Source organism: Aedes albopictus, chromosome 2, assembly GCF_035046485.1.
Source record: "Aedes albopictus strain Foshan chromosome 2, AalbF5, whole genome shotgun sequence".
In the NCBI taxonomy this organism is placed as follows: domain Eukaryota; kingdom Metazoa; phylum Arthropoda; class Insecta; order Diptera; family Culicidae; genus Aedes; species Aedes albopictus.
This window is the reverse complement of record NC_085137.1, coordinates 295,647,013-295,670,393: the sequence shown is the minus strand read 5'-3', so window position 1 is coordinate 295,670,393 and position 23,381 is coordinate 295,647,013. Positions and strand designations below refer to the sequence as shown.

At 41.9% G+C, this 23,381-nt stretch overlaps 2 protein-coding genes across 4 annotated transcripts; both read right to left on the bottom strand.

Moving 5' to 3' along the window:
• Positions 1-3,729: 3,729 nt before the first annotated feature.
• LOC134288170 (uncharacterized) lies at positions 3,730-9,988 on the bottom strand. The gene is made up of 3 exons (XM_062852111.1): positions 9,451-9,988; positions 7,074-7,473; positions 3,730-4,243 (listed from the first exon to the last, which is right to left on the bottom strand). The coding sequence occupies exons 2-3, from the start codon at positions 7,450-7,452 to the stop codon at positions 3,852-3,854; spliced, it is 771 nt and encodes a 256-aa protein (XP_062708095.1). The 5' UTR covers positions 7,453-7,473; positions 9,451-9,988; the 3' UTR covers positions 3,730-3,851.
• A 7,833-nt stretch (positions 9,989-17,821) lies between these two features.
• On the bottom strand, positions 17,822-22,771 carry LOC134288169 (uncharacterized). Of its 3 annotated transcripts, XM_062852110.1 has the most exons (3): positions 18,186-22,771; positions 18,045-18,122; positions 17,822-17,984 (listed from the first exon to the last, which is right to left on the bottom strand). In XM_062852110.1, exon 1 carries the CDS (start codon positions 22,509-22,511, stop codon positions 18,459-18,461), a length of 4,053 nt encoding a protein of 1,350 aa, XP_062708094.1. In that variant the 5' UTR covers positions 22,512-22,771; the 3' UTR covers positions 17,822-17,984; positions 18,045-18,122; positions 18,186-18,458. The 3 variants fall into 3 exon arrangements, with proteins under 3 accessions (XP_062708094.1, XP_062708092.1, XP_062708093.1); XM_062852108.1 differs by having other exon boundaries at positions 18,045-22,771; XM_062852109.1 differs by having other exon boundaries at positions 17,822-18,122.
• Positions 22,772-23,381: the final 610 nt, after the last annotated feature.

Genomic DNA, 23,381 nt, shown 5'->3' with positions numbered 1-23,381 from the left:
GTTTTCCCATTAAAGCAGACGTTGGTGGTTACATCGACTATGCGAATATGGGCAGAGTATAGTACTTACGTTAACTCTTGGAGAAACCACTGTTGACTCTGTTGATTGACCGACGACCGAAGTACTTATCGAATTTCACGGAGTCAGAACCCGACCAGAAAACGTTTGACATTTAGGAGGAACTACTTCTCCAAGCTGTCCCGAAATGGTCCCTTTTGTATTTGAAATTTGTAACAAATGGTCAATTGGCAAAAAAAGCTCTCAGTTATTCATTTTGGAAGTATTCAACACAGGCGAAACATCTTCATGCTTATGGGGTGGATTGAGTGGAAGTTTAGCAGTCGTCCTGAAGATATTGGTTTGGAATACCATTGCCATCCAACCCCAGCAGCGACCACCACCTTCCACAACCAACGGTCAGCAGCTCACCGAATACAGAAGCATCCCCTTCATTGAAAATCTCAGTCCTACAATCGCCAACATCCTAAAAGCCGATTTTCCACAGGTACGAATTGCCTACAAAACATTAAAAAACACAAATAACATCCTACGATCAGTTAAAGACCCCCTCCCTATACTCGACCACTGCAACGTTATTTACAGTCTAGAATGCACAGACTGTAAACAAACATACATTGGAATGACCACAAACCAGTTAAAAACTAGAATGTCTGGACACAAGAGCAATGTTAACCAATACACCAAATTAATCCAAAGCAATGACACAAACACAAATGAAGAAAACCTAAGACTAGGCGAAAAAACGGTATTAATGAAACATGTCATTGAAAACAACCATATGTTCAATGTTGCAAACCCAAAAATTCTCGATAGGGCCAATAGAAAATCAACACTACCAACACTAGAGATGTGTCACATCACCAATACACCTAACACAGTCAACCACCGTACAGACATACAAGGTCTAAGTACAACGTACGCAGGACTATTCCACACAATTAAACAGTCCACCACACGTAGACAAACCCCAGCCATATCAACAATGGAACCAATTCCACACCTCCTAAATGAAACCGATGAACGTGATCCATAATCACCACAAAATTCACCAACCATTTTGAAACGATCGTTACCAGTGCTGTGAAGTCCAATCAAAACTAAATATATTAAAAAACCTTTAAAAAACAGTAAGTTAGGTAAAATTGTGCATCAAATCGAAAATAATAACCATATTATAACAGACAGGTAATGAAAAGGCAGGCCAAACACAAATGGTTAGACAACTATATACACGGGAGACGATAGACACTAGTGAGTAGTTATATGTTTTATGTTAAATGTTATATGTAAAGTGTTAAATACATGTTTTAGCGACCCTTGAGAAAGGCCAAAACCCTTCGGCCGAAACGTCGGGAGAGTAGGAAACATTTCGTTCTCGACTTAAAGACTGAGAAAGCCACCCAAAAGATCATATTTTCGGATACTGCACGACCCCGGACTGTACATCGACCTGCTCCAGTCAATACCAGTAGCGAACGAAGCAACTCAACCTCGAAGATTTATCAATTCAATATAATAAATTAATTTTCTTTTTATCATTTTTCTCATTTTGTAATTCAAGTTTAATTTTGCATGGTCCGCTTTGGCCGGACCGTTCGCTTCCGTTGACCACCCGGGACGAAAGGACCAATTTATTTCCACTCTGCGGCCGTCATCTCGTGTCATGATGCATCGTCGATCGTCCAGTGCTCTCGCCCTGCAACTGCAGCAGACTGATGGACCGACCAAGACCCAGAAGGCTCATTTGAATATTTCCCACCGCCATCGCCCGTGTCGTCGTCCTTCGTGTGATTTCGTTCGTTTCGCCCGAATTGACTTCTCTCCCATTGAGGTCCCATGTCCCATTCAGCAAATCTCGCACCGGGACCCTCGCGCTTGTACTATCGGGTGTTTACATCTTTTATTTCACCCCAAAGTACTCGTGTCGTGATGTTCCGTCAAGTTCATCGCTCATCGGATGTAATTCTTTTTTTGAGTTGCTGCATACCATATGGCGACCGTTGTCGTCTGGCCATTTTCTCGTGTCTTTTCTCAATCTTGTGTCAATTATCGGGAACCGAAGAGACAATAAAATCCTGCCCTATAAAATTCTTAATTTGTTGGAAAGACATGTAATGAGCTTATTTCCAGGGAAAGCGAAGCGCTGAATCCCGCACGAGCGGCGGTCCCGAACCAATAGGTACCTACCTACCTACCTACTATCTTAATCGGGAGCGCGTGAGCTGCCCATGTTCACGAGCTTAATGAAGCTTAACATAGCAAATTTTCCCGTCTCATCCTTTCGGCTTGGCACCGAGATACACCCATAGAGCATTCGTTCCGGTGTAGAACTGCCAACCAAACAGACTAGTGATAATCACGATGAGTTCCAGGGCCGTTTCATTTTACTGGAATTAAAACCTACTTGTACGTTATTTTACATTGTTGAACACAACTTGACTTGAACATGTTTTTCAAATATAGTACATAAATCAATGGGATGGAGTTGATCAAATATCAACTCAATCGTATTGATACTTATACTCTATCTGATAAATATTTTAAATACAAGCATATTTGAGGAGACCTTTATAACTATCACAAAACCAAATAAAACTCACTTTAGTTTTATAAAACTTTTCAAATGATCTTTTTATTTCCTTCTTTGCCTAACGTCTGAAAGTGCACAGCTGCTTCACGGCTCAGTATTCAATGCTTCGCTATAATTCCTAGTCTAAATAACTTAGGAAAGGTTTTAAGAATCACCATAAAAGCAAAATATTTTAAAATGTTTTTCAAAAGTCCTCGGATCTGTTTGAACTAAACATGTTACTTTGATTGAACACTTCAATAAAACCTGAGAATTGGATTTTCCTGGTGATTATGCATTCGAACACCGTGTAGATGATATAAAACACACTATAGATGCCCAAGAAGTTAAAAGAAATGATTTAAGGAAAAGTTCCCTTGCCGATCAGGCTTTGTGCCTGGGTACTCTCGAGCATGATCTTGCTAAGCATCAACGTTATTGCTTCGGACCCTTAGTATCTTGAAAAATAATTGGACCTAAAATTGCTGTCTGAGAACATCACATCAGAGCAACTTAAACCTGAATCCGGCCCGCACAAACTCCAGCCAACGAACACGCGCGAACAAACGAAGATGTTAGATATTGCTGTTTTTCTGCCGCAACGCGACGACGGGATGCTTTTACTTGCGAAAAACCACCGAACACAAAGTACACGTTTCGCAAGAGCACACATTCTCCCGGTTCACGTACCCACCTAACTCTACATACTTCAAGTGTGCTACCCGTACATCTGTGGCAGAAGGAACGCAATTAAAACATTCTAATTAACACTGCTAAAATGTATTACTTTCTTTTAACGCTGCTTACTTGCGTTATCTTCGGCTCTCGTGTAGTCTGTAAATTTCTCGACTTTGCGTCTTAATCTTCGCAATTGGGAGAGGTACATATACCTACACATAAGAAATACCAGGTGTTTAGAACTTTTTGCGATTTATACACACTGTAAAATATCGGCCTCGAAAGCGGAGCAAAAACTGCGCACTGGTTTAGATAACTGAGAACTGTGATATGATGATGTAGCACGAGCGAATTTGGAGAGTGGAAAGAGAGCGTTTTCTGGCTCTGCTGAGCTTTTATAGAAAAAAAATCTTATACCTAAGAGCGGAAATTCATTGTACAATATAATTATGGGGTTTCAAGTTAGGCTAGGGGTAGTTCAATCGATAATTCAATGTTCGAAAATATAGCACTGGAAAATAAATCAATCATAATTCAACACACAGGGCCCCGTTGAAACCTACTGTTTCAACTGCGTTTGATCCTACGATGCGTCGTCCTCGGTATCTGTACCTGTATCCTTCCGTTGTCGGTTCCTAGCTGCTTCCTTTCGTGCGACCTTTGGCTCTCGATTGGGCTTGACGTTGGAAGTACATCTATCGGGAGTGTGCAGACTTCGGTCACGGCTCTTTTGAACATTCCTCGAACTGTTCGCACTAGCACCACCCTTATGTGCCCATCGCTCCCTGCGTACGTTTCGACGACGCGACCCAAGTTCCACTGAAGTGGAGGAAGGTGCTCCTGTTTGAGCAGGACCAATGCGCCTTGGACCGGATCGTTGTGAGTTTCGGTTTGCCATTTGGGTCGTTGGTGCAACTGGCTCACGTAATCGCGGGACCATCGGTGCCAGAAATCTTGGACGGATCGTTTCAATTCCTGGAAACGATTTAAGCGGTTAATGCTCATATCCGTCACGTCTGGCTCCGGAATTGAGAACATTGGTTCTCCGATTATAAAATGTCCCGGCGTTAAAGCATTTAAATCCTCAGCGTTGTTAGATAACGGCGTCAATGGCCTAGAGTTAAGTATGCTCTCGATTTGAGTTACTGCGGTGACCATTTCATCCAGACGAAGAGATTTCGAACCCAAAATACGGCGAAAGTGGTGTTTAAAGGATTTTACCCCCGCTTCCCACAACCCACCGAAATGGGGGGAGCGGGCTGGGATAAAATGAAAGTTAATTCCTTGTTCTAAACAAAAGTTATTCCAATGTTCGGTTTTGAATTGGCCGAGGAATTGTACCCGGAGCTCCTTAAGTTCTCGATTTGCTCCCACAAAGGCTGTTGCATTGTCGCAATACAAGTTCAGCAACCTACCACGTCTGGCAATAAAACGCTTCATAGCATTGATGCAAGCTTGAGAGGACAAATCGTAAACGATTTCTAGGTGCATAGCTTTTGAGACCATGCAAACAAAATTTGCAACATAAATTTTAACTGAAGATCCTCTACCAACAAGGGGACGAACAAGAAAAGGGCCACAGTAGTCCAAACCACAGTTGGAAAACACTCTCGCAGGTGTGATCCTCACTGAAGGAAGAGGGGCCATAATTTGGTGATTTCCACGAGGATTGCACCTGAAGCATTGTATGCATTCACGAACTATTTTGCGAGCAATATTTCTCCCATGCAATGGCCAAAATCGCTGACGGATGGTGGCTAGTAATAACGTTGGGCCAGCATGAAGAGTTTGATGATGAATAGAACGAGCAATCAACATAGTAATTTTGTGATCAGACGGCAATAGAATAGGACACCTTGTATCCAATGGAGCGGACAATTTTTCAAGCCGTCCTCTAATTCGGAGTAATCCGAATTCATCCAAATAAACATTTAGTCCCTTCATCAAGGACTTGAAATTCATTTCGGGTTGTGTACATTCTTCACCTTTTGCTTTAGTCAATAATTTGATTTCATCAGGGAAAGATTGTTGCTGTGCAAGCCGAACCAGGCGTTTTAATGCAAGATTTAACTCCTCTGGTGTAAGAGTACTAAATTTTCCAGAACGCTTTTTGGAAATGTGTTCAAAAAATCTCCAACACCAAGCAACAACCTTGAGCAAGGTGGATAACTCCGAATATCTTTCAAATATGTCCCATTTATCATGAATGGTGCTAGTCGTGAACAGAGAAACAAGTGAACGACGTTCAGTCATGTGAATGTTATCAATATTCGGAAACTTCCGATTCGATGGCCAACAGGCTGGCGATTTCACTAAAAAATCAGGACCATGCCACCACAGTTCGTTGTTTACAAGTTCAGAAGGTTGAACTCCACGTGAGATTTGATCGGCTGGGTTCATCTCGGAAGGGACATGTCTCCAGGTTTGTCCTTCAGTAAGTTTTTGAATCTCTGAAATGCGATTAGAAACAAACACCTTCCACACTGATGAAGGAGAGTGAATCCAATGTAAAACCACTGAAGAGTCTGTCCAAAAGGTGACTGACCCAGAAAAATCGGTTGTAGTGAGAATTTGATTAACTAATTGACTGCCCAATAAAGCCGCACATAATTCCAGACGAGGAATTGATTGTGCTCGTAGAGGCGAAACTCGTGATTTAGTTATCAATAAGTTGCTTGTGTGATTACTAGAAACAATATACACACAACATCCATATCCACGTTCGGATGCATCACAAAAGCAATGAATTGAATAAGGTTTGTTACTTATTACGCGGCGAGTCACTTGCAGTTGTTTTAGTACCGGTAACTGATCGCGGTAGGCTTGCCACCACAATCTCAAATCTTCGGGCAATTGTTCATCCCATGTGTATAGGGCACTGCATGAAATTCTCTTCTTCTCTTTCACTCTTACAGAAATTTTGTAAACAACAAGGCCAAGAAACGTCAAAATCTCATACAAAATCAAAGCAATGCAGTGCTCTATTGGCCCGACCATAAACGTTGAACGAAAATTTTAGCGGCCGCAACTACTGAGCCGACGAGGCCCATGGGATCAAACAATTGTGCCATTTCAGAAACAACAACACGCTTTGTTATCACATCCGCGGTAGGCAGCACTGGTAGTTTAAATGCAAATTGGTCACTATGAGGGTTCCAGAGTAAACCTAAAGTTTTCACCGATGACGACCGATCTATCTCAATTTCACTAGGCATCTCACTCAGCTCATGAGGAATTTTGGCTAATACTCGCTCATCATTCGCACACCATTTACGAAGGTTAAAACCACCTGTAGCTAACAGCGATCTTAGCTGGACCGTAGATTCAACAACTTCCTCTATTTCGTCTCCACCAGTTAGCGTATCATCAACATATGTATTCTTGCGAATTATCTTCGCTCCCATAGGGAATCGCGATTCTTCGTCTTCCGCCAGCTGCATTAGGACGCGAGCAGCTTGAAATGGGGCACAAGACGTCCCGTATGTCACTGTAGCTAATTGAAATTTGGAAATAGGATCTGTGGGATCGTTCCTCCACAAAAGTTGAAGGAATCTACGATCATCAGGGTGGATCCAAATTTGCCTAAACATTTTCTCAATGTCAGCTATAAAAACAAATTTGGGAATTCGAAAGTTTAAAACTATGGATAACAGTGTGGGCTGGACAGTCGGCCCAGCATACAAAACTTCGTTCAAGGATAATTGGTTAGTTTCGCTACACGAGCCATCAAAAACAATGCGAATCTTTGTGGTAGTGCTGTCGGGTCGAAATATGGGATGATGGGGTAAAAACGATTGTTGATTACCTGTATAGACGCTGGGCTCCATGTGTCCTAGTCTTGCATACTCCTCCATGAACTGGTGGTAGTTCTGTTGAAGGTTCGGATCAGTTCTAAACCGTCGTTCGGTAGACAGCAACCGACGCTGTGCTAACTGATGTGCGTCACCTAGATACGGCAGTCGATCGTCTCGTACAGGCAGCCGAACTACGTATCTCCCATCTCGTTCACGCGTCACTGTTCTTCTGAAGTGGTCTTCGCACCGTTGCTCATCCAATGTCAGAGCTCTACCGTGATCTAGATTGTCCATCTCCCAAAATCTCTGAAGCATCCCGTCCAGACTGTTAGCTGTACTAACTATGCAAATTGGCGGTTGATTCGCAGGCGTAGTGTACATTCCTGACATCACGAACCCGAACACAGTACTCTGTAACAGAGGACAGCCTTGAGCGAATGACATTCGTCTTGAATTTAGTAATGAAAAAAATAGCTCCGCACCAATCAAAACATCGACACCCGCACTAATGTTAAATTTCGGATCGGCAAGCACTACGTTAGATGGTATTTTCCACTTGGAAATATCAACATTTTTGCTTGGTAAAATAGCTGGAATTTTAGGGATCACCAGACACGACAGGACGCACGTAAAATTACTCACTCGCGAATTGATGTTAATCATGAGAGATTCCGTAATGTGCACTTTATTTGTGCCGACACCGATCACGTCGACATTAGTTTTACTGCGTTTAATACCGAGTTTAGTTGCTAGAGCTTCCGACACGAAATTGCACTGGGAGCAACTGTCCAGAACGACACGCGCGAAATGACTACGGTTGTGCGAGTCTGTAACCTTGATCAAGGCTGTTGCGAGGAACACTTCACTACCTATCTTTCGTTGCGGACACAGCTGTGTCGAGACATCCTCGGCTATTGTATTCTCCATAGGTATAGAAGCTGACCTATCACTGACCGGAGTACTGGACGAGAGCGCCGCGAACGAGTGAGCCGTAGCGGCATGTGTAGAGGATGGTGGTGGCGATGGGTAAAATCCAGTTCCAGCAAATTGATTAGATTGCGATGGTATTAGATTTTCCGTGGTACGAACCGATTGTTCATTTGCAATAAACGAATGCGATACACTGTTAGTAGGATGAGCGAGGTTAGAATCATTTGGAGTTGGCAAATGCAGTAGTGTGTGATGACGATTGCCACACACGTTGCAGTTTGCCGAGTTGCAATTCTTTGCCATGTGGTATCCACCGAGACAATTGATACACAATTTGTATCGTTTCGCGAGATTGAAACGTTCTTTAGGGGCCAGTTTTTTAAATTGAACACATTGGTACAATAGATGACCTTGCTTGCACTGAGGGCATTTAGCAGAAGGCTCTGTAGCGACAAAGGTAGTAGTAGTTTTCGACGGCTGCTTTTTGTGGTCAGTGTTAGGGAGATTTACATATTGCGATAGCTTTACGGATTGTAACATGCGAGCTTGCGTCCTAATAAAGTTGACCAATTGCTCGTAAGTCGGGCGCTCATTTTCCTTACCTTGTTTCTCCCATTCTTTGAGGGTAACCGAGTCTAAACGACGACTGAGACTCTCAACCAAGACAGAGTTCCAATGTCTGTCTGGACCTTCGAGTTGGTTCAGCACACTCACATGTCGGTCAAATTGGTCCAGCAACTCGGAAAGACCCGACGCTGATTCACGTTTCAAAGCGGGAATTGAGAATAGTGCAGCAATATGGCGTTTTATCAACAAATTAGGATTGTCGTATCGTTTTTCAATAGCTTTCCACGCTATAGAATAATTTTCGGTGGAAACGGGAAGGGAAGAAATAATATGGTGGGCTTCGCCTTTCAACGCGGCCTTCAAATAATGGAGCTTTTGAACAGAATTTAGCTGAGGATTAGCATGGACTAGAGATTTAAACAAATCACGGAATTCAATCCAATCTTCTGGATTGCCGTCAAATTCAGGGATTTTAATCTCCGGTAGGCGAACTGCCTGTGTTATATGCGATTGTGTGGAGTTAAGCAACATTCGAGAATTCGATGGAGGCTCAACACGTGGCAATTTGGTTATGAGAGAAGACTTTAAATCAATGTACATATTCTGAAACGAGACTCTTTGTTCTGCAAGCTCCGTAGAATCGGAATGTTCTATGGATTCAATATCGTCTTGAACCTCCGCAAACTTTTTCCACAACTCGTCAAGTAAGTCGATTCTTACTTGTACTTGATGGCTCATAGCCTCGTCATAATTGTCATTAAACGATTTTATTAGTGAGGCCGAGCCGAGAATGTTGGCTCGGCGTCTGCACAAGGTTTTCAATCGGTTAACACCAGTGCGGGTTGTCTTCTTTGGCGTCATAATTCGAGGGACCAGCATATATGGACGTACCTGTTAAGCAAGGTTGATTCCGACCTGCTGGGCGCGGATTGCCGTACCAGAACGGCCGCCGAAGTAGATTAACGCTTCCTGAGGTGACGAGAGATGGTCACGAAGTGCTGCTTCGGAGCTCCCCCAAATCGAGCCCGCCCGTGTCGAGAAAGGATATCCCACGTGGTCCTAGCACACGGTCACAAACTGCTTTTACACACACTACGCGACCCGACACTTATCCGGCGAGACGAATTCCCGGGTTTCGGCACCACTGTTTAGAACTTTTTGCGATTTATACACACTGTAAAATATCGGCCTCGAAAGCGGAGCAAAAACTGCGCACTGGTTTAGATAACTGGGAACTGTGATATGATGATGTAGCACGAGCGAATTTGGAGAGTGGAAAGAGAGCGTTTTCTGGCTCTGCTGAGCTTTTATAGAAAAAAAATCTTATACCTAAGAGCGGAAATTCATTGTACAATATAATTATGGGGTTTCAAGTTAGGCTAGGGGTAGTTCAATCGATAATTCAATGTTCGAAAATATAGCACTGGAAAATAAATCAATCATAATTCAACACCAGGGATTGCAGTATGTTGCGTGTTTAAGACATAGGAATATATGAAATGTTATTGTGTATTCAAACTGAATCATTTTTAACCACTTCTTTTTATAATTCCTGAATTAAAAAAAAAAAAGTGTCAATAAAACTATACAAAAGTCAGTACAACCATACACAAGCTTTATATCGTAGTGAGAGTGAGAGGCTGGGTATTTTGCGTGATTTAGATTCCATTGTGAGCTTCTGCTCAGCTCACAATTCAAACTGAGCCAGACGAGGGAGAGCTAGATGTGTCCCCTCTAGAGCACTACTAGCTGGAGTAGAATACAAGCATAACAAGTTATAATGCTGCAGCATGGAACCCGTCAGAATATGGAACGATACAAACAGAAGGTGAAAGAGCAAGTCTACTACGGCGTTCTCATGCGAGTGGCGCCATCTTTACAAATTTCCGACTAGTTTCCCATCGCCGCACCTAATTCTAATACCGGTGGCTTGAAAGCCTCGTCCATGGAATGGAAAGCTGTTTTACTAACCAGCGGGGTCAGATCCTGCTGGAGACACTGCCCAGGCTAGATGTCAATCAGGCTAATGTCGGTACCAAAAGTACCTTCAGCCGGAACGGAGCGGAGTCGATTATTGACGTTAGTTTTAGTAGTCCTGGCCAAACAAGTAGATCGAACTGGAGAGTAGACGATTTTCACAAGCACAGCGATCAACTGTCGGTTCGCTAACTAAAGTATCAACTACAACAACAGCATGCAGTGGATAGAGGAAGAGGTGACTAGGCCAAGGCCAAGCCCTCGTAGATGGAAGACATCATACTTCAACGGCGAGGTATTTTGGGAGGCGCTCCACCGTGAGCGAAACCTACTCGGTTTAAGCGGGTACGAGTTGGTAGCGGTGCACTCGTGCGCGTGCAATGCGACCATGCCTAGGCAAGTCCACCTTAGAAATCGGATACTACCGGTGGATAACTGGTAGACTCAAGCGATTGCGGACTTGCGCCGTGCCTTAAGACCAAAACAAGGACAATCAAAAAGGCCTGCCTTGAGGGTCTCTATTAGAGTGCCAATGCGCCTCCGTGAGGTGTTACCTATACGATCGTTATTGCCAAGACAATAAATTAATTCAATTATTTCTTCATTCTTGTCTCATCTCACCATCTGCCACCGCTACTATATACTACGAATAAGCACTAGATGCCAATCGAAATCTAATATGATTTGCTAGCGGTGCTGTGGAAAGAGGACATATTTAGGCATAGTTAACAATTACTAATTTCCTGACCCAAGTGTCGTTCGCACCTTTTTCAGCATTAACACAGCCGTTAGCTTACACTAGTTTACAGCATTTTTGAACTCGATAAGCTGATGATCGTTTTTGGTGTACAATCAAATCATGCCCTGAGTTCGAGAACGCGAAGGAAAAAAAAGCAGTAGAGCGGAATTTTTTTCGACTTTCCATACAAGGTTGATGATTTAAAATCGATTTTTGTTCTATTTTTAAGCAAAGTCGCTCACTTCACACATCTCATTCTCCGTTACCAATGCTCCGATTGGGATGTTTTTTACTGCAACTCGCCTACATATGATATGTCAAATAAACGTTGAGAAAGTATTTTTAAATTGTTTTTTTCTTATTGAAAAAAATACAATGCTTCATATATTTTTGGAAAATTTGGTAAAATTTAAGGAGATCGTCCCCAAAAGTCGCCAATATCTTGAATTTCATCAATCTGACGCAAAACCTGCATTCAGATGATCGAAAGGTATAATATTTAGCTTTTAATTTATGGAAAAAGATTTAAAATCAGTTGAACAAAACGCAAGATATTTGAACTTCATTAAATATTATATTTTAAAAAGTTGTAATAGGATAAGTGTGCCGATCGTTGTGGTAATAAGGTAAATTAATTTAAAAAAATATGATATTTTTATCGAATGAAGGGTTTTAAAACGTTAGTAGGTAGTTTTCTATCCAAATTTGCCCGGAAAAATATGAAAACTATCGCTTCTCTCTGTTTTCGATCAAAAATCGCATACCACAACAATAGGCACACTGTTCCTATTATGGAGGTAAAATTTAATTTCGGTTCCTAATGTTGCGGTATCCCATTGAAATCATATGGGATACCGCAACATTAGGAACACTACCGCAACAATAGGAACACTGCAGCAGAAATATTAAGGAAAATTTTTTTTTAAATAGATTTTTGGGCTAATCTTAAGCACACAAAAAGTGCAATCTCATAATTTAAGCATAATACATCTATTAAAAATGCCTTTTGGTAACATTTCAGTCGAAAAAGTGCTCAAACGCCACTCCCGCAACATTAGGTACTACCACAACGAAGGGAACAATTACCCTAGTCAATATTGAGCTAAAACTCAAAAACTGTTCTACTTTAAATTTTTTAAAGCGCGGTTTCAAATTCAGCGCTGAATTATGCTTCAAAAATGTTGGTCGTTGACAGAAGTTCACGACTTTTGTTTTATTTTGTAAACTAGTGTTATTTATACGTAAATGCTAAACTAAGGCTAATTCAGAGAGTATTTCTAATAATTCTGCTAATTTATTCACAGGCGGCAAGCTCAATATCCAATGGAACTTCATTAACCTCTTTGAATGAGTGTAATCAGTTTCGTACCTTTTAATTCCGCCCTATGTTGCTTATCCTTTGACAGATACGCGTATTTCGACTACCACTTGTAATCTGATGAAGATTACAAGTGGTAGTCGAAATACGCGTATCTGTCAAAGGATAAGCAACATAGGGCGGAATTAAAAGGTACGAAACTGATTACACTCATTCAAAGAGGGTATTCTGCTTAGAGGGTTCGAAAAGTCGGTACAACTTCATTAACCTATTGTTTTGTCCTGATAGAGTAGAAAGATTGTCCATAGTTTCCCTCTCTGACAGTGTGCAGTCAGTCCTCTCGGTAGGTATTAGGTGTGACCTACAGCGCTGGGTACATTGGGGCATGTGGAGTTCGTCGGGTACTGGAGTAGCACAACCAAAAGCCCCGTTTGACTGCCTGAACAGGCGGGCCTTTTGGAAGCCTAACCCATCCAACACAGTAGAGCTCTGCTGCCAGCGTCAACACAGCTGTCCTGGTCCTTTTGTTGAGACTATGGAAAGAGGCTTCCAAAGTGCCTCGTCAGGCAAGTACCCTTGTGTCATCCGACCTTCGTACTCTGAATCGGCATCCACTTCCAGCAACAAATTCTCGCTACCGTACTCCAACAAGTCTACGTCAACTACCGACCGCTTTACAACCCGATTGCAAGAGCACATCTCTCCTTCGACATTCAACAGAGTAGAACCCTGCCGCCAGCGTCGCACGAACCCGGTCCCTATTCTTCATAATCGCCGCAGTCCTGCGGTCGTTAGCGAGGTAGCCGGTTGCCGATTTTTTATGTATTACCAGAACGTCGGCGGAATAAATGGCATCGTGGATGACTACCTTCTGGTGACTTCCGATGCTTGCTATGACATAATCGTGTTGACAGAAACTTGGCTTGATTCTCGGACTCTTCCCTCTCAGGCTTTCGGAACCGAATATGAAGTGTTTCGCTGCGATCGTGGTTCAAAAAATAGTTTGAAAACCATTGGTGGTGGCGTTCTAGTCGCGGTCAAAAAGATGGACTGACTCGCATTCTTGCAGTCCGTCGATTTGTATGTTCGTCCAAGAGCACTGCGGAATAACGTAATGTTGCGACCTTGGCTACGGCCTCCTTTGCGTAGGACTGTGTACGGGCAGCAGAGTGCCATTACCGGTTTGAAACGGGCGTTCAATGTAGCCTCTGTGTTCGACTTTAACCTTTCCAGGGAAAAGATCAAGCGAAAGTTTAAGGTTGAAGGATTCGTCATTGAAATATACGTCATCATCAAAAATTCAAAAGCAGTTTTCTCGTTCAAAACTGAACATTTCGCTTTGAAAATATATTCACTGTACTCCATTCTCCACCCACAATACAGTGAATACATTTTTACTGCGATATTTTCAGGTATGGACGAGAAAACTGCTTTGGGATTTTCAATGATAACGCTTATATGAATGACAAATCCTTCCACCTTAAGGCTGTCTTTAGTTTTTCTTGATGACGAATAATGATATTATTTTTTTTGTGCGTGTTTTTGTTGTGGAAATGAGTTAGGTTTAGTTATATATACATCATTAGGACCAGTGTTGAAAATTTCATTTCGTCATATCTAAATTCAATCGCCTACAGCTAATTTTAGAAGCTGAATCTGAGAATATGGTATATGAAAAACTTGTGCGGCTAGACCAGTTCTGCTAGAAAGTCACGGAAAAACCGATATTTTTCGAATATTTAAGGTAAATGTCACGGACCACCTTTGAAAAATGCTAAATGATATTCACCGTGAATATCATTTGGCATTTTTCAAAGGAAGCCCGTGACATTTACGTCAAATATTCGAAAAATAGCGGTTTTTTCGTGACTTTCTAGCAGAACTGGTCTAGCTGCACAAGTCTTTCATATACCATATTCTCAGGTTCAGCCTCCGAAATGAGCTGTAGGTGATTGAATTTAGATATGACGAAATGAATTTTTCAGCACTGATTAGGACATGTGTTGTCTGTTGATGTCATACAATAAATAAATAAATAAACAAATAAATTAAAAATAAAACAAAGAATTCCGAAAAAACAATCATGATGACATGTAAAGTTCAGTAAGAGATGTCATTCGCAAATATAAAAAATAAAATAAAATGATATCTCGCGACACCGTAACATGAGCGAAATCAATATTACCATCGTAAATCAAATCATAAATCTGTTTATTTCAAATTTATATCACACTCCATCTTCTCTCAGAGGTCAGTTACGCGCCTAAACCTGTCTACGAATTCATGAGTTGTTAAACCGGAAAAGCGCCTGCGGCCCAAAAACGTCTCAATTCTAATCGCATAAAAATTCGCACTCCAGATTGGCTGAGGTAAAAAAAACTTTGAGCCGTAAAGTTCCAGCCAAAACAAGAAAAAAGCATAAAAAAATTGGCGCTCAAAACCCAAACACTCCATAAATCTTGTCTCATTAAATGATTTATTCATGAAAACTCGCTCTTCATCTTCAGCTTCGTCTCCTTCCATCGACGGAACAGATGATCCCCACCGGCCAGCTTCCTAGGTATGTACCTACAACCTAACCTCGAGAATTTCAGCCAACAATGACATACACTCACAGACACACAAGACCCATTCATCGAACAGAGTCCTTGCAACGATCCTCTCGCCCAGGTCTTCCAGAAAGGCAAACGCCAAGAAAAAAGCACACCCATAAAGAGCGTCTATAGTTTTATCGATTTTCCCTCTTGAAATTTTGTCTGCACAAGGAGAGCGGGCTCCACGGGGCTGTGTGCGTTACCGAGTGTTAAAAAGGGAAACACACTTTTATTTTCACCAAAAAGGCATAAAAAATCGCCAAACATAAATTTGCCGCGGGATGCTCTGTTCGCGCTAGAACGACGCATACACCAGCGCCCCCCTCAGATCTGGACGACGACGACGACGACGCCTTTCCATGCTGAGAGTGTGAGCCCCCGTTCCATCCCGTCCAACTTTCGCACGTGACATCGGGAAATCACTCACACACGCTCACAGCATCCCCACATCGCGGAAGCGAAAGTACAACACATGCGTGTCACGCAGTGGGGTTGGGGAGAAACGGATAACGGTGTTTTGGCGGATCGTCATCGTCATTATCATCATCATCAGTGTTCAATCATGGATGGGACTGAGGAACCAGTTATCAGCATAGGTGTAATAATTTACGGCGAAACTCCTAGGTAAAATTTGAAGTTTTTTTTAAGCTTTATAGTGGCAACTGATTGCTGTTGTGTGAAGTGTTCATACTGTTTCATACAAATCAGTGCAAATTTGTTGCTACTTTTGGCAAAATTACTCTAGCACAAAGATCTAAATCGAGATTCATTAACGAAATTTGGACGAGAAATTGAAATATTTTATAAACATGATAGAAAATACAAAATTTGAATTCCTTGAATATGGGGTAAAATAATTGAGTTTTGAGTTTGATTTTTCGAAATTCTTACAACTGGTGTAGGTATTTTATAAGTAAATACCATAGCAAAGAATCAGGATTGCAGAAATACGGTAGTGATACAGTTAGATTCTGTATCTATATATTTTTTTTTAATTTAAATGCAAACTGCTAATCTTTACGCCTGTGTTCATCAATGATAATTTTATAAAGAAACACTCAAGATTTCGTGATTTGGAGAATGCATCATTTAAAAATGTAGGTAGTTCAATGAATGTGATTGTAACGCAATGAAGAAAATCTGAAAACTACAAATAAACTTCAACAACCACACACCACCTTTGGTACTGCTTTCCATTGGCGTAGCTAGAGGGGCATCTGAAAGAGTCTTCTCTGGGTGATTTCCTGAAGGATTTTCCGAAGAAATGTCTGAAAGCGTTTCTAGCATGTAACTACTTATATGTTTAAAGTATGTTAACAGTTAAAGAATCACAGATTGTATTTCTCATAGAATCGCATAACATAATTCTGAAGAAACTACTTAGCAGGAGCTGCAGGAGGTATTCTTGAAGGAATTCATGGATGGATTCCACAATAAATTTGTGGATGATTTCCTTCAAGATTTCTCGGAGATAATTGTGAAAAAATTCTTGGATGACTTCTTGGAAAATTTTTTGATTCCAGTATCCCTTCAAAATTATCTTAACGAATTCCAGTACAAATCGCTAGAGGAATTCCTCTAGGAATTCTCAAAGGAATACAAAAAAATATTCAGATAATCCTGAAAAAAACTAGGATGAGTCCCTGGAAGAGATGATTGACGAATTTTTTTTAATTTTTAACCAGACCCTGAATAAATTTTTGAAAAGATCACGAGAAAAAATTTTGAATCACTTCAGGAATTCCTGAAAAAAGAAATTCTAGGGCAATTATGGAAGCAATTATGGGAGCAAAAAATCGCTTGAGCAATCCTTGAAAGAGTTCCTAGACAAATTTCTGGACGAATTACTGGAGGAATTCTTTGAGGAATTCTTTGAGAAATCCCTGGAAAAATTCTTGGAGAAATCCCTGGAGGAATTCCTGGAGAAATTTCTGGAAGGCTCCCTGACGAAATTCCTGGATGATTTCCTGGAGCAAACCCTGGAAGAAATCCTGAAGGAATCCCTGAAAAAAATTCCTGGAGTATTCCCCAAAGGAAATCTGCGAGGAATCTTTTTAGATGTATCCGAAGAAACCTCTTGGGGAATTTCTGGAGGAATCGTTAAGGAACTTTCTGCATAACCTCTTGTAAGATCTCCTGGGGATTTCTTAGAAAAATCCCTGGAGTAATTACTGGAGGAATCCCTGAGGTAAATTCTACAGCACCGCCTGGAGGAACTTCTGGACAAAGTGCTGGCGGAATCCCTGGAGGAATTCCTGGAGAAATCGCTAAAGGAATTCTTGGAGAAATCCCTGGATGAGTTTTTGAAGAAAAAATTTGGGGATTTCCTGGAGGCATCCTTGGAGAATTCCTGGACGAATGCCTGGAGCAATCGCTGGATAAATTCCTAAATCAATTTCTGCAATCTCTAGAGGAATTCTGAGAGGGACCTCTGGTAGAATTCCCGGAGCAATCCCTAGATGAATTCCTTAAGTAATATCTGGATTATTTGGATGAATCCGTGGAGAAATTCCTGGAGGAAACCCTGAAAGCCTTCCAGGAGAAACTCCTGCAGGGCTCCCTGAAAAAAATCCTGTAGAAAACCTGAAAGAAATAATGTAGAAATTCTTGGTTGAATTCCTGGACAAAATCTGGGTGTGAAAACTTCTCGTAGTTGGGGTTTACCAAGCAACTCGACTGAAATATATTTCATAGTTATTTACGACATATACAATAGAGAATACTTAACCTTACAAATTGGTCTTCAATTGGCTAAATAGCGACGCACTTGGATGATTTGGAATCTTATATAGAGCTACTAAAATACAAGAGAAACCTTAGAAAACCTCATATTGAACTCAGTGCTGGTTCAACTTACAATTCTTAACTGATTAGATAAGTTTCCAATCAGTTAGCCTAGAGTAATTTATGCCTCTGAGCGATTGCTTGCAGGTTTCTAAATAGATGTATAGAAGTTGTGGTTATATAGTTCATCTTCAGTATAACAAGTTCTTTTTACCAATTTATAGAGAATTCAGCGTATGAAACAAATTGTCTAAATAACTAATAACTAACTACTCAAATTCACTATAATTTTAGAAAGTTCATATGGCTCTTTTACGAAATAACTACTACAGAAAATTCACTTTATGAAACCCGTACGCATTTTCTCGTTTCTATCGAATTTTTCTTTGACACATTCCGTCGCTAGTGTGTGACATTGAAACGATCTAACTCTGCAAAGGGCCTATCGTTCGCTCGACGCAACACCCCACCCCGTAATACCTAGTCTTCAATTAGTTTTACTGTCCTCTTGAATGTCGAGCAAAGCTACCTTCGCTGAGGCTCGTTGAAGTACTCCCGAATCAGTCTTAACATCGACCTTCCTGACCTGTCCGTCTGCTGCTGGATATATTCGGACCACGCGTCCGCGTAACCATCCATTACGTACACTTTCATCAACGATGACGACCAAATCACCGATTTGAAGAGGTCGTACTTCAGTAAACCATTTCGTCCTTCGTGCGATTGTTGGGAGATACGCTCTAATCCAGGTTCGCCAGAATTGGTTCAGCAGATGGTTAAGTAATTTCCAGTTCAGTTTCAGTGTCACAGAATCGCTGATAGGTATTTCGGGAGCATTGTTCGCCCCACTGGAATCCAACAGCAGAAAACTGTTCGGCGTCAACACTTCCTGATTTGGTTCATCAAGTGGAACAAATGTCAATGGGTGTGAATTGACAATCATTTCCGCCTCCATAAGAAATGTAGAAAACTCCTCATCGTCGAGTTTATCCCGATGGCATAACGATTTGAAAGCCTCCTTTATGGAGCGAACCTTCCGCTCCCACACTCCTCCCATGTGGGGGGCGGATGGTGGAGTGAAGGTCCACTTTGTATCTGCATTAGTGAAGGTTGATGCAATTTTGTTGTTGATATTCCTGACTTCTTCGGCCAGGTCTCGAGCTGCCCCGCGAAAGTTTGTGCCATTGTCGCTGAAAATCTCTCGAGGTGCTCCTCGCCGTGCAATAAAGCGACGTATTGCCATTTTGCAGGAATCCGTCGACAATGAATGCACCACCTCTAAATGCACTGCTCTCACCGTAAGGCAAGTGAACAATGCCACCCAGCGCTTAACATTTGTACGGCCCCTCTTGATAATCATTGGTCCGAAGTAGTCCAATCCTACGAACGAAAACGGTCTAACGTACGGTTGAACCCGTGGTTGAGGCAACGCCGCCATTTTGGGTGGGCGTGGAACTGCTCGATAAATGCGACACCATATGCACTGTTTCACTGTTTTCTTCACGACAGTCCGAAGTCTAGCAATGTAATAACGCTGTCGTAATTCGTTGATGACAGTTTCCACATTAGCGTGTCCGAATTGTTGGTGGTAATGTAACACTAATAAGTCCGTCACGTGATTATGTTTCGGAAGTATGATTGGATTACGGAAGTTGAAAGCATAGTATGCTGCTGCAGGATCGATTCGGCTCTGAACTCGCAGTATTCCGTCATCATCGATGAAAGGGGAGAGTTTCGACAATGAACTGGATTTTTCCAAACGTACACGTTCATTCATCGGCAAAGTGGCGTTCTGCTTAAGAACACAAATCTCATGCGGAAACTCTTGTTGCTGGATCATTTTCCACAAACTCTTCTCTGCTGCTTCAAAATCTTCTTGGGATAACATTACTTTACCTTCGGTTGAAGAGACTCTTTGTTTGATACTGCAACACCGTCGAAAATGGTGAAGGTAAGCCAACATTCTTAATAGTAATCTAAGTTGGGAGAACTTAACGAAGTCCACGACTGGTTCAATGGATGCTTCCTGATGAACGTTGATTACTTTAAGCTCCTCCGGTGGGTCTACGATGCTTGGCTGCTTCAAAGTCCATTCATTTTCGGGCTGAAGAAGAAAACTTGGTCCTTTGTACCATTCACTCTTCGGTTCAAATTCTGGTCCATGGCCCCATTTGGTTGTTTTGTCAGCGACGTTCTTCGATGTAGCAATCCAGTGCCATTCGCATACCTGGCTTTCAGAAAGTATTTCGGAGACTCTTAGCGCCACGTACTGCCTATATTTACGAGGATCGGCACGAATCCAGGACAGAACAGTGGTGGAATCGGTCCACAAAAAGCGTTTAATGATTCTAAACGAGTGATTTTTTTCAATCGTCTTCATGAGTCGAACTCCAATAACGCTAGCATTGAGCTCGCATCGTGGAGTAGACAGAGGCTTCAGTGGCGTTACTTTAGCTTTTGCGGCTACCAGAGCACAGCGTGGTATTCCGCGGTCAACAATACGAAAATATGCGACGGCACCGTAAGCCTGATTCCCAGCATCAACAAAGACGTGCAGTTGAAGTGAGTCGTAGCTACCTTTATCGTAATTTGGAAAGTAACATCGAGAAATGGAAACTCTGTTGAGCTGTGGAGCCAGCAATGCCCATCGCTGCCAGTTTGAGAAGTCTTCGTCGGTGATAGGGTCATCCCACTTGACGTTAGAGCGCCAAATATCTTGAAGAAGTATCCTCCCATGAATAGTATAGTTGGTAATTATTCCGAGCGGATCAAAGTAGCTCATCACTACCCTTAAAACTTGACGCTTGGTGGGAACGATATTTCCTGACAGAACATGTAGTAGATCTTCCCGAAATTGAGCTGAGAACACGAATATGTCGTCGTCTGTCATCCATGATATTCCTAGGACTCGTTCCATTGGTGTTGATTTCTCTGCAGCGAAATTTTTCTCCGTCTCCTGACATTCTACCCCAACGCGACGCAGAATTTCGTTGGAGTTTGACTTCCAATTCCTAAGATCAAACCCAGCTTTGGAATTGATCATCCGTACTTCCAAGGACAGTTGAACAGCTTCTTCGATGGTGTCCCGAGAATCCAGATAGTCATCAACGTACGTGTTCTTGATAACAGCCTCCGCTGCTTCTGGAAAGCTGCTGCGGTATTCAGATGCATTTAAGTTTTTAGCATATTGCGCTGAACATGGCGAACATGTCGCGCCGAATGTGGCGACATCTAGTACGTATACCGTAGGGCTAGACTGGACGTCGGTGCGATACAGGAAGCGTTGTACTTGTCGATCTTCTTGTTTAATAATCAGTTGATGGAACATCTGACGAATGTCCGCCGAAACAGCATATTGTCGTTGACGAAACTGGCATAAGACAGTCAGCAGCGGTGTCAGCAGATCAGGCCCAGGCAAGAGAAGCGAGTTTAAAGAAACGCCATTCACTGTCGCGGCTGCATCCCAGACAACGCGAACTTTGTCAGGTTTGCGGGGGTTTCGTACCACTCCTAAAGGTAAGTACCAGATACGCTTAGGATCTGACATCCGAAGTTCTTCCTCAGTCGCGATATGTGCATACCCTAACTGTAGATATTCACCAATCAAACAATCAACTTTCTTTCGCAATTCTGGCTCCTTTTGTAACTTTCTTTCAAGACATCTTAGACGCCTTACTGCCATTGGGTAGCTGTTTGGCATATCGATGTCGTCGGTACACCACAGCAAACCAGTTTCAAATTTGCCTGAAGATGTGCGTTTTGTCGTCTCTTCCAGTATTTTCCGTGCACGCTGATCTTCCACCGATTCCAGAATTGGTCCGTTGATGCCCATAATTTCCATGCTGAAATATTTCTCAACGAGCTCATGTAATCTGGCGAACGAGCTCATATCATCTGGCGAACATCCGCAAACATGGAACATAAGGTTGGCAGGTTCAGTGGTGGGTCGTACACCACCGAAAACAGTCCAACCCAGTCGCGTTTTTGTTGCGACTGGCTCTCCTATCCTTCTTTCCCGGCGGTCCAGTGTCAGAATCAAGTTCGCGTTGTTAGCGCCAATAAGTATTCGTGGGACTGCATCACAATAACTTGCAATCGGCAATCCATGCAAGTACGGGAACTGGCTGGATAACTGCTTGTAGTCCATAGTCTGCCGAGGGAGGTTGAGCTTTTTAACGGTGCGAACATCAGACATATCGTATTGAGGACACTCGCTGTTGACGTTTGAAATGCTCAAACTGACTCGTCTCGAATTAGATTCTGTCCTTGTCACATTCCCAGTCCATTGAAGGCAAAGTGGAACAGGCTCACCACCGAGACCTAGTTCATCAGCCAAATCTTGATCTAACAATGTATGGCTGGATCCGTCATCAAAAAAGGCATATGTTCGGATCGTTTTACCGGCACCATACAACGTAGCAGGAAGGATCTTGAAGAGTGTTGAATGCAACGAACTAGTATGAGTGGAAACAAGTGCCGATGAACCTGCTGTGTTTTCCTTTGATGCAACACGGTCAGAATGTAGCATTCTGTGGTGCATCTCGGAACATCCATCAAATCCGCATGGTTGCTTGGTACGACAAGGCCATTTACCATGTCCAACCAGACAACGCTTACACAAGTTATAGTGATCCACTAGTCTTCGTCTTTCCTCTACCGTCGAGCTTTTGAACTTGTCACAGTCGCGAAGTTTATGTCCACTTTGGTCGCATACAACGCAAGCTTTCACATTGGAGTGCGGAAAGTTTGCAACCTTTGATGTTTCGAGATCATCGGATACATGAGCATTGATGAAACTCTGCTTGTGAGCGATTCCAAGCAACAGCATCAAAATTAAGGAAAATTTTTAATTCATGATTTTCTATTGAACTGAAACTTTGCACAGTTTTTCAGTTCCATCTAAATCGCCATTTTTCGATATCAAATTTTTATTTAGAGCCACGACTAACTTTTCAAAAGGGTGTATGTGAAAATGGTTCAAAAATATTCAAAAATATGCACAGCAAAAACGGATTGTTCGATTGTTATGAATTTTTCAGCAAAGTTAGATAGCTAAATGGTGATTTCTAAGAAAATATACACTGTGAAAAAAAATCTATTTTATCATTGAAAAACATCATTTTTGTCACAAAAACTCAAATATCTCAAAACCCTATCTTTTTACCAACTTGAATTTTTTAGGGAAAACGGTCCATTGTATTAGCAATCTACCATAAAAATTTGGTGATGGTAAACTAATAAACAAAAAAGTTATAACATTTCAAAAATTTCACAATTTTTACATTTAGTAAAAAAAATTTTTCTGTGTAAATTATTTCGGCCGGGAATCGCGATTTGATGCTGATTTTATTGTTCAGCAAAGTTAGATTACTAAATGGCGATTCCTAAGAAAATATACACTGTGAAAAAA

What these genes read in the sequence shown, in the direction of transcription:
- LOC134288170 (XM_062852111.1), bottom strand. Translation starts at nt 7,452, where the DNA reads ATGTCAGGAATGTACACTACGCCTGCGAATCAACCGCCAATTTGCATA. An exon ending in GGAGCCCAGCGTCTATACAG is followed by an intron (nt 4,244 to 7,073) that starts GTAATCAACAAT and finishes AATCGTTTCCAG; the next exon opens with GAATTGAAACGATCCGTCCA.
- LOC134288169 (XM_062852108.1), bottom strand. Translation starts at nt 22,511, where the DNA reads ATGCACCACAGAATGCTACATTCTGACCGTGTTGCATCAAAGGAAAAC.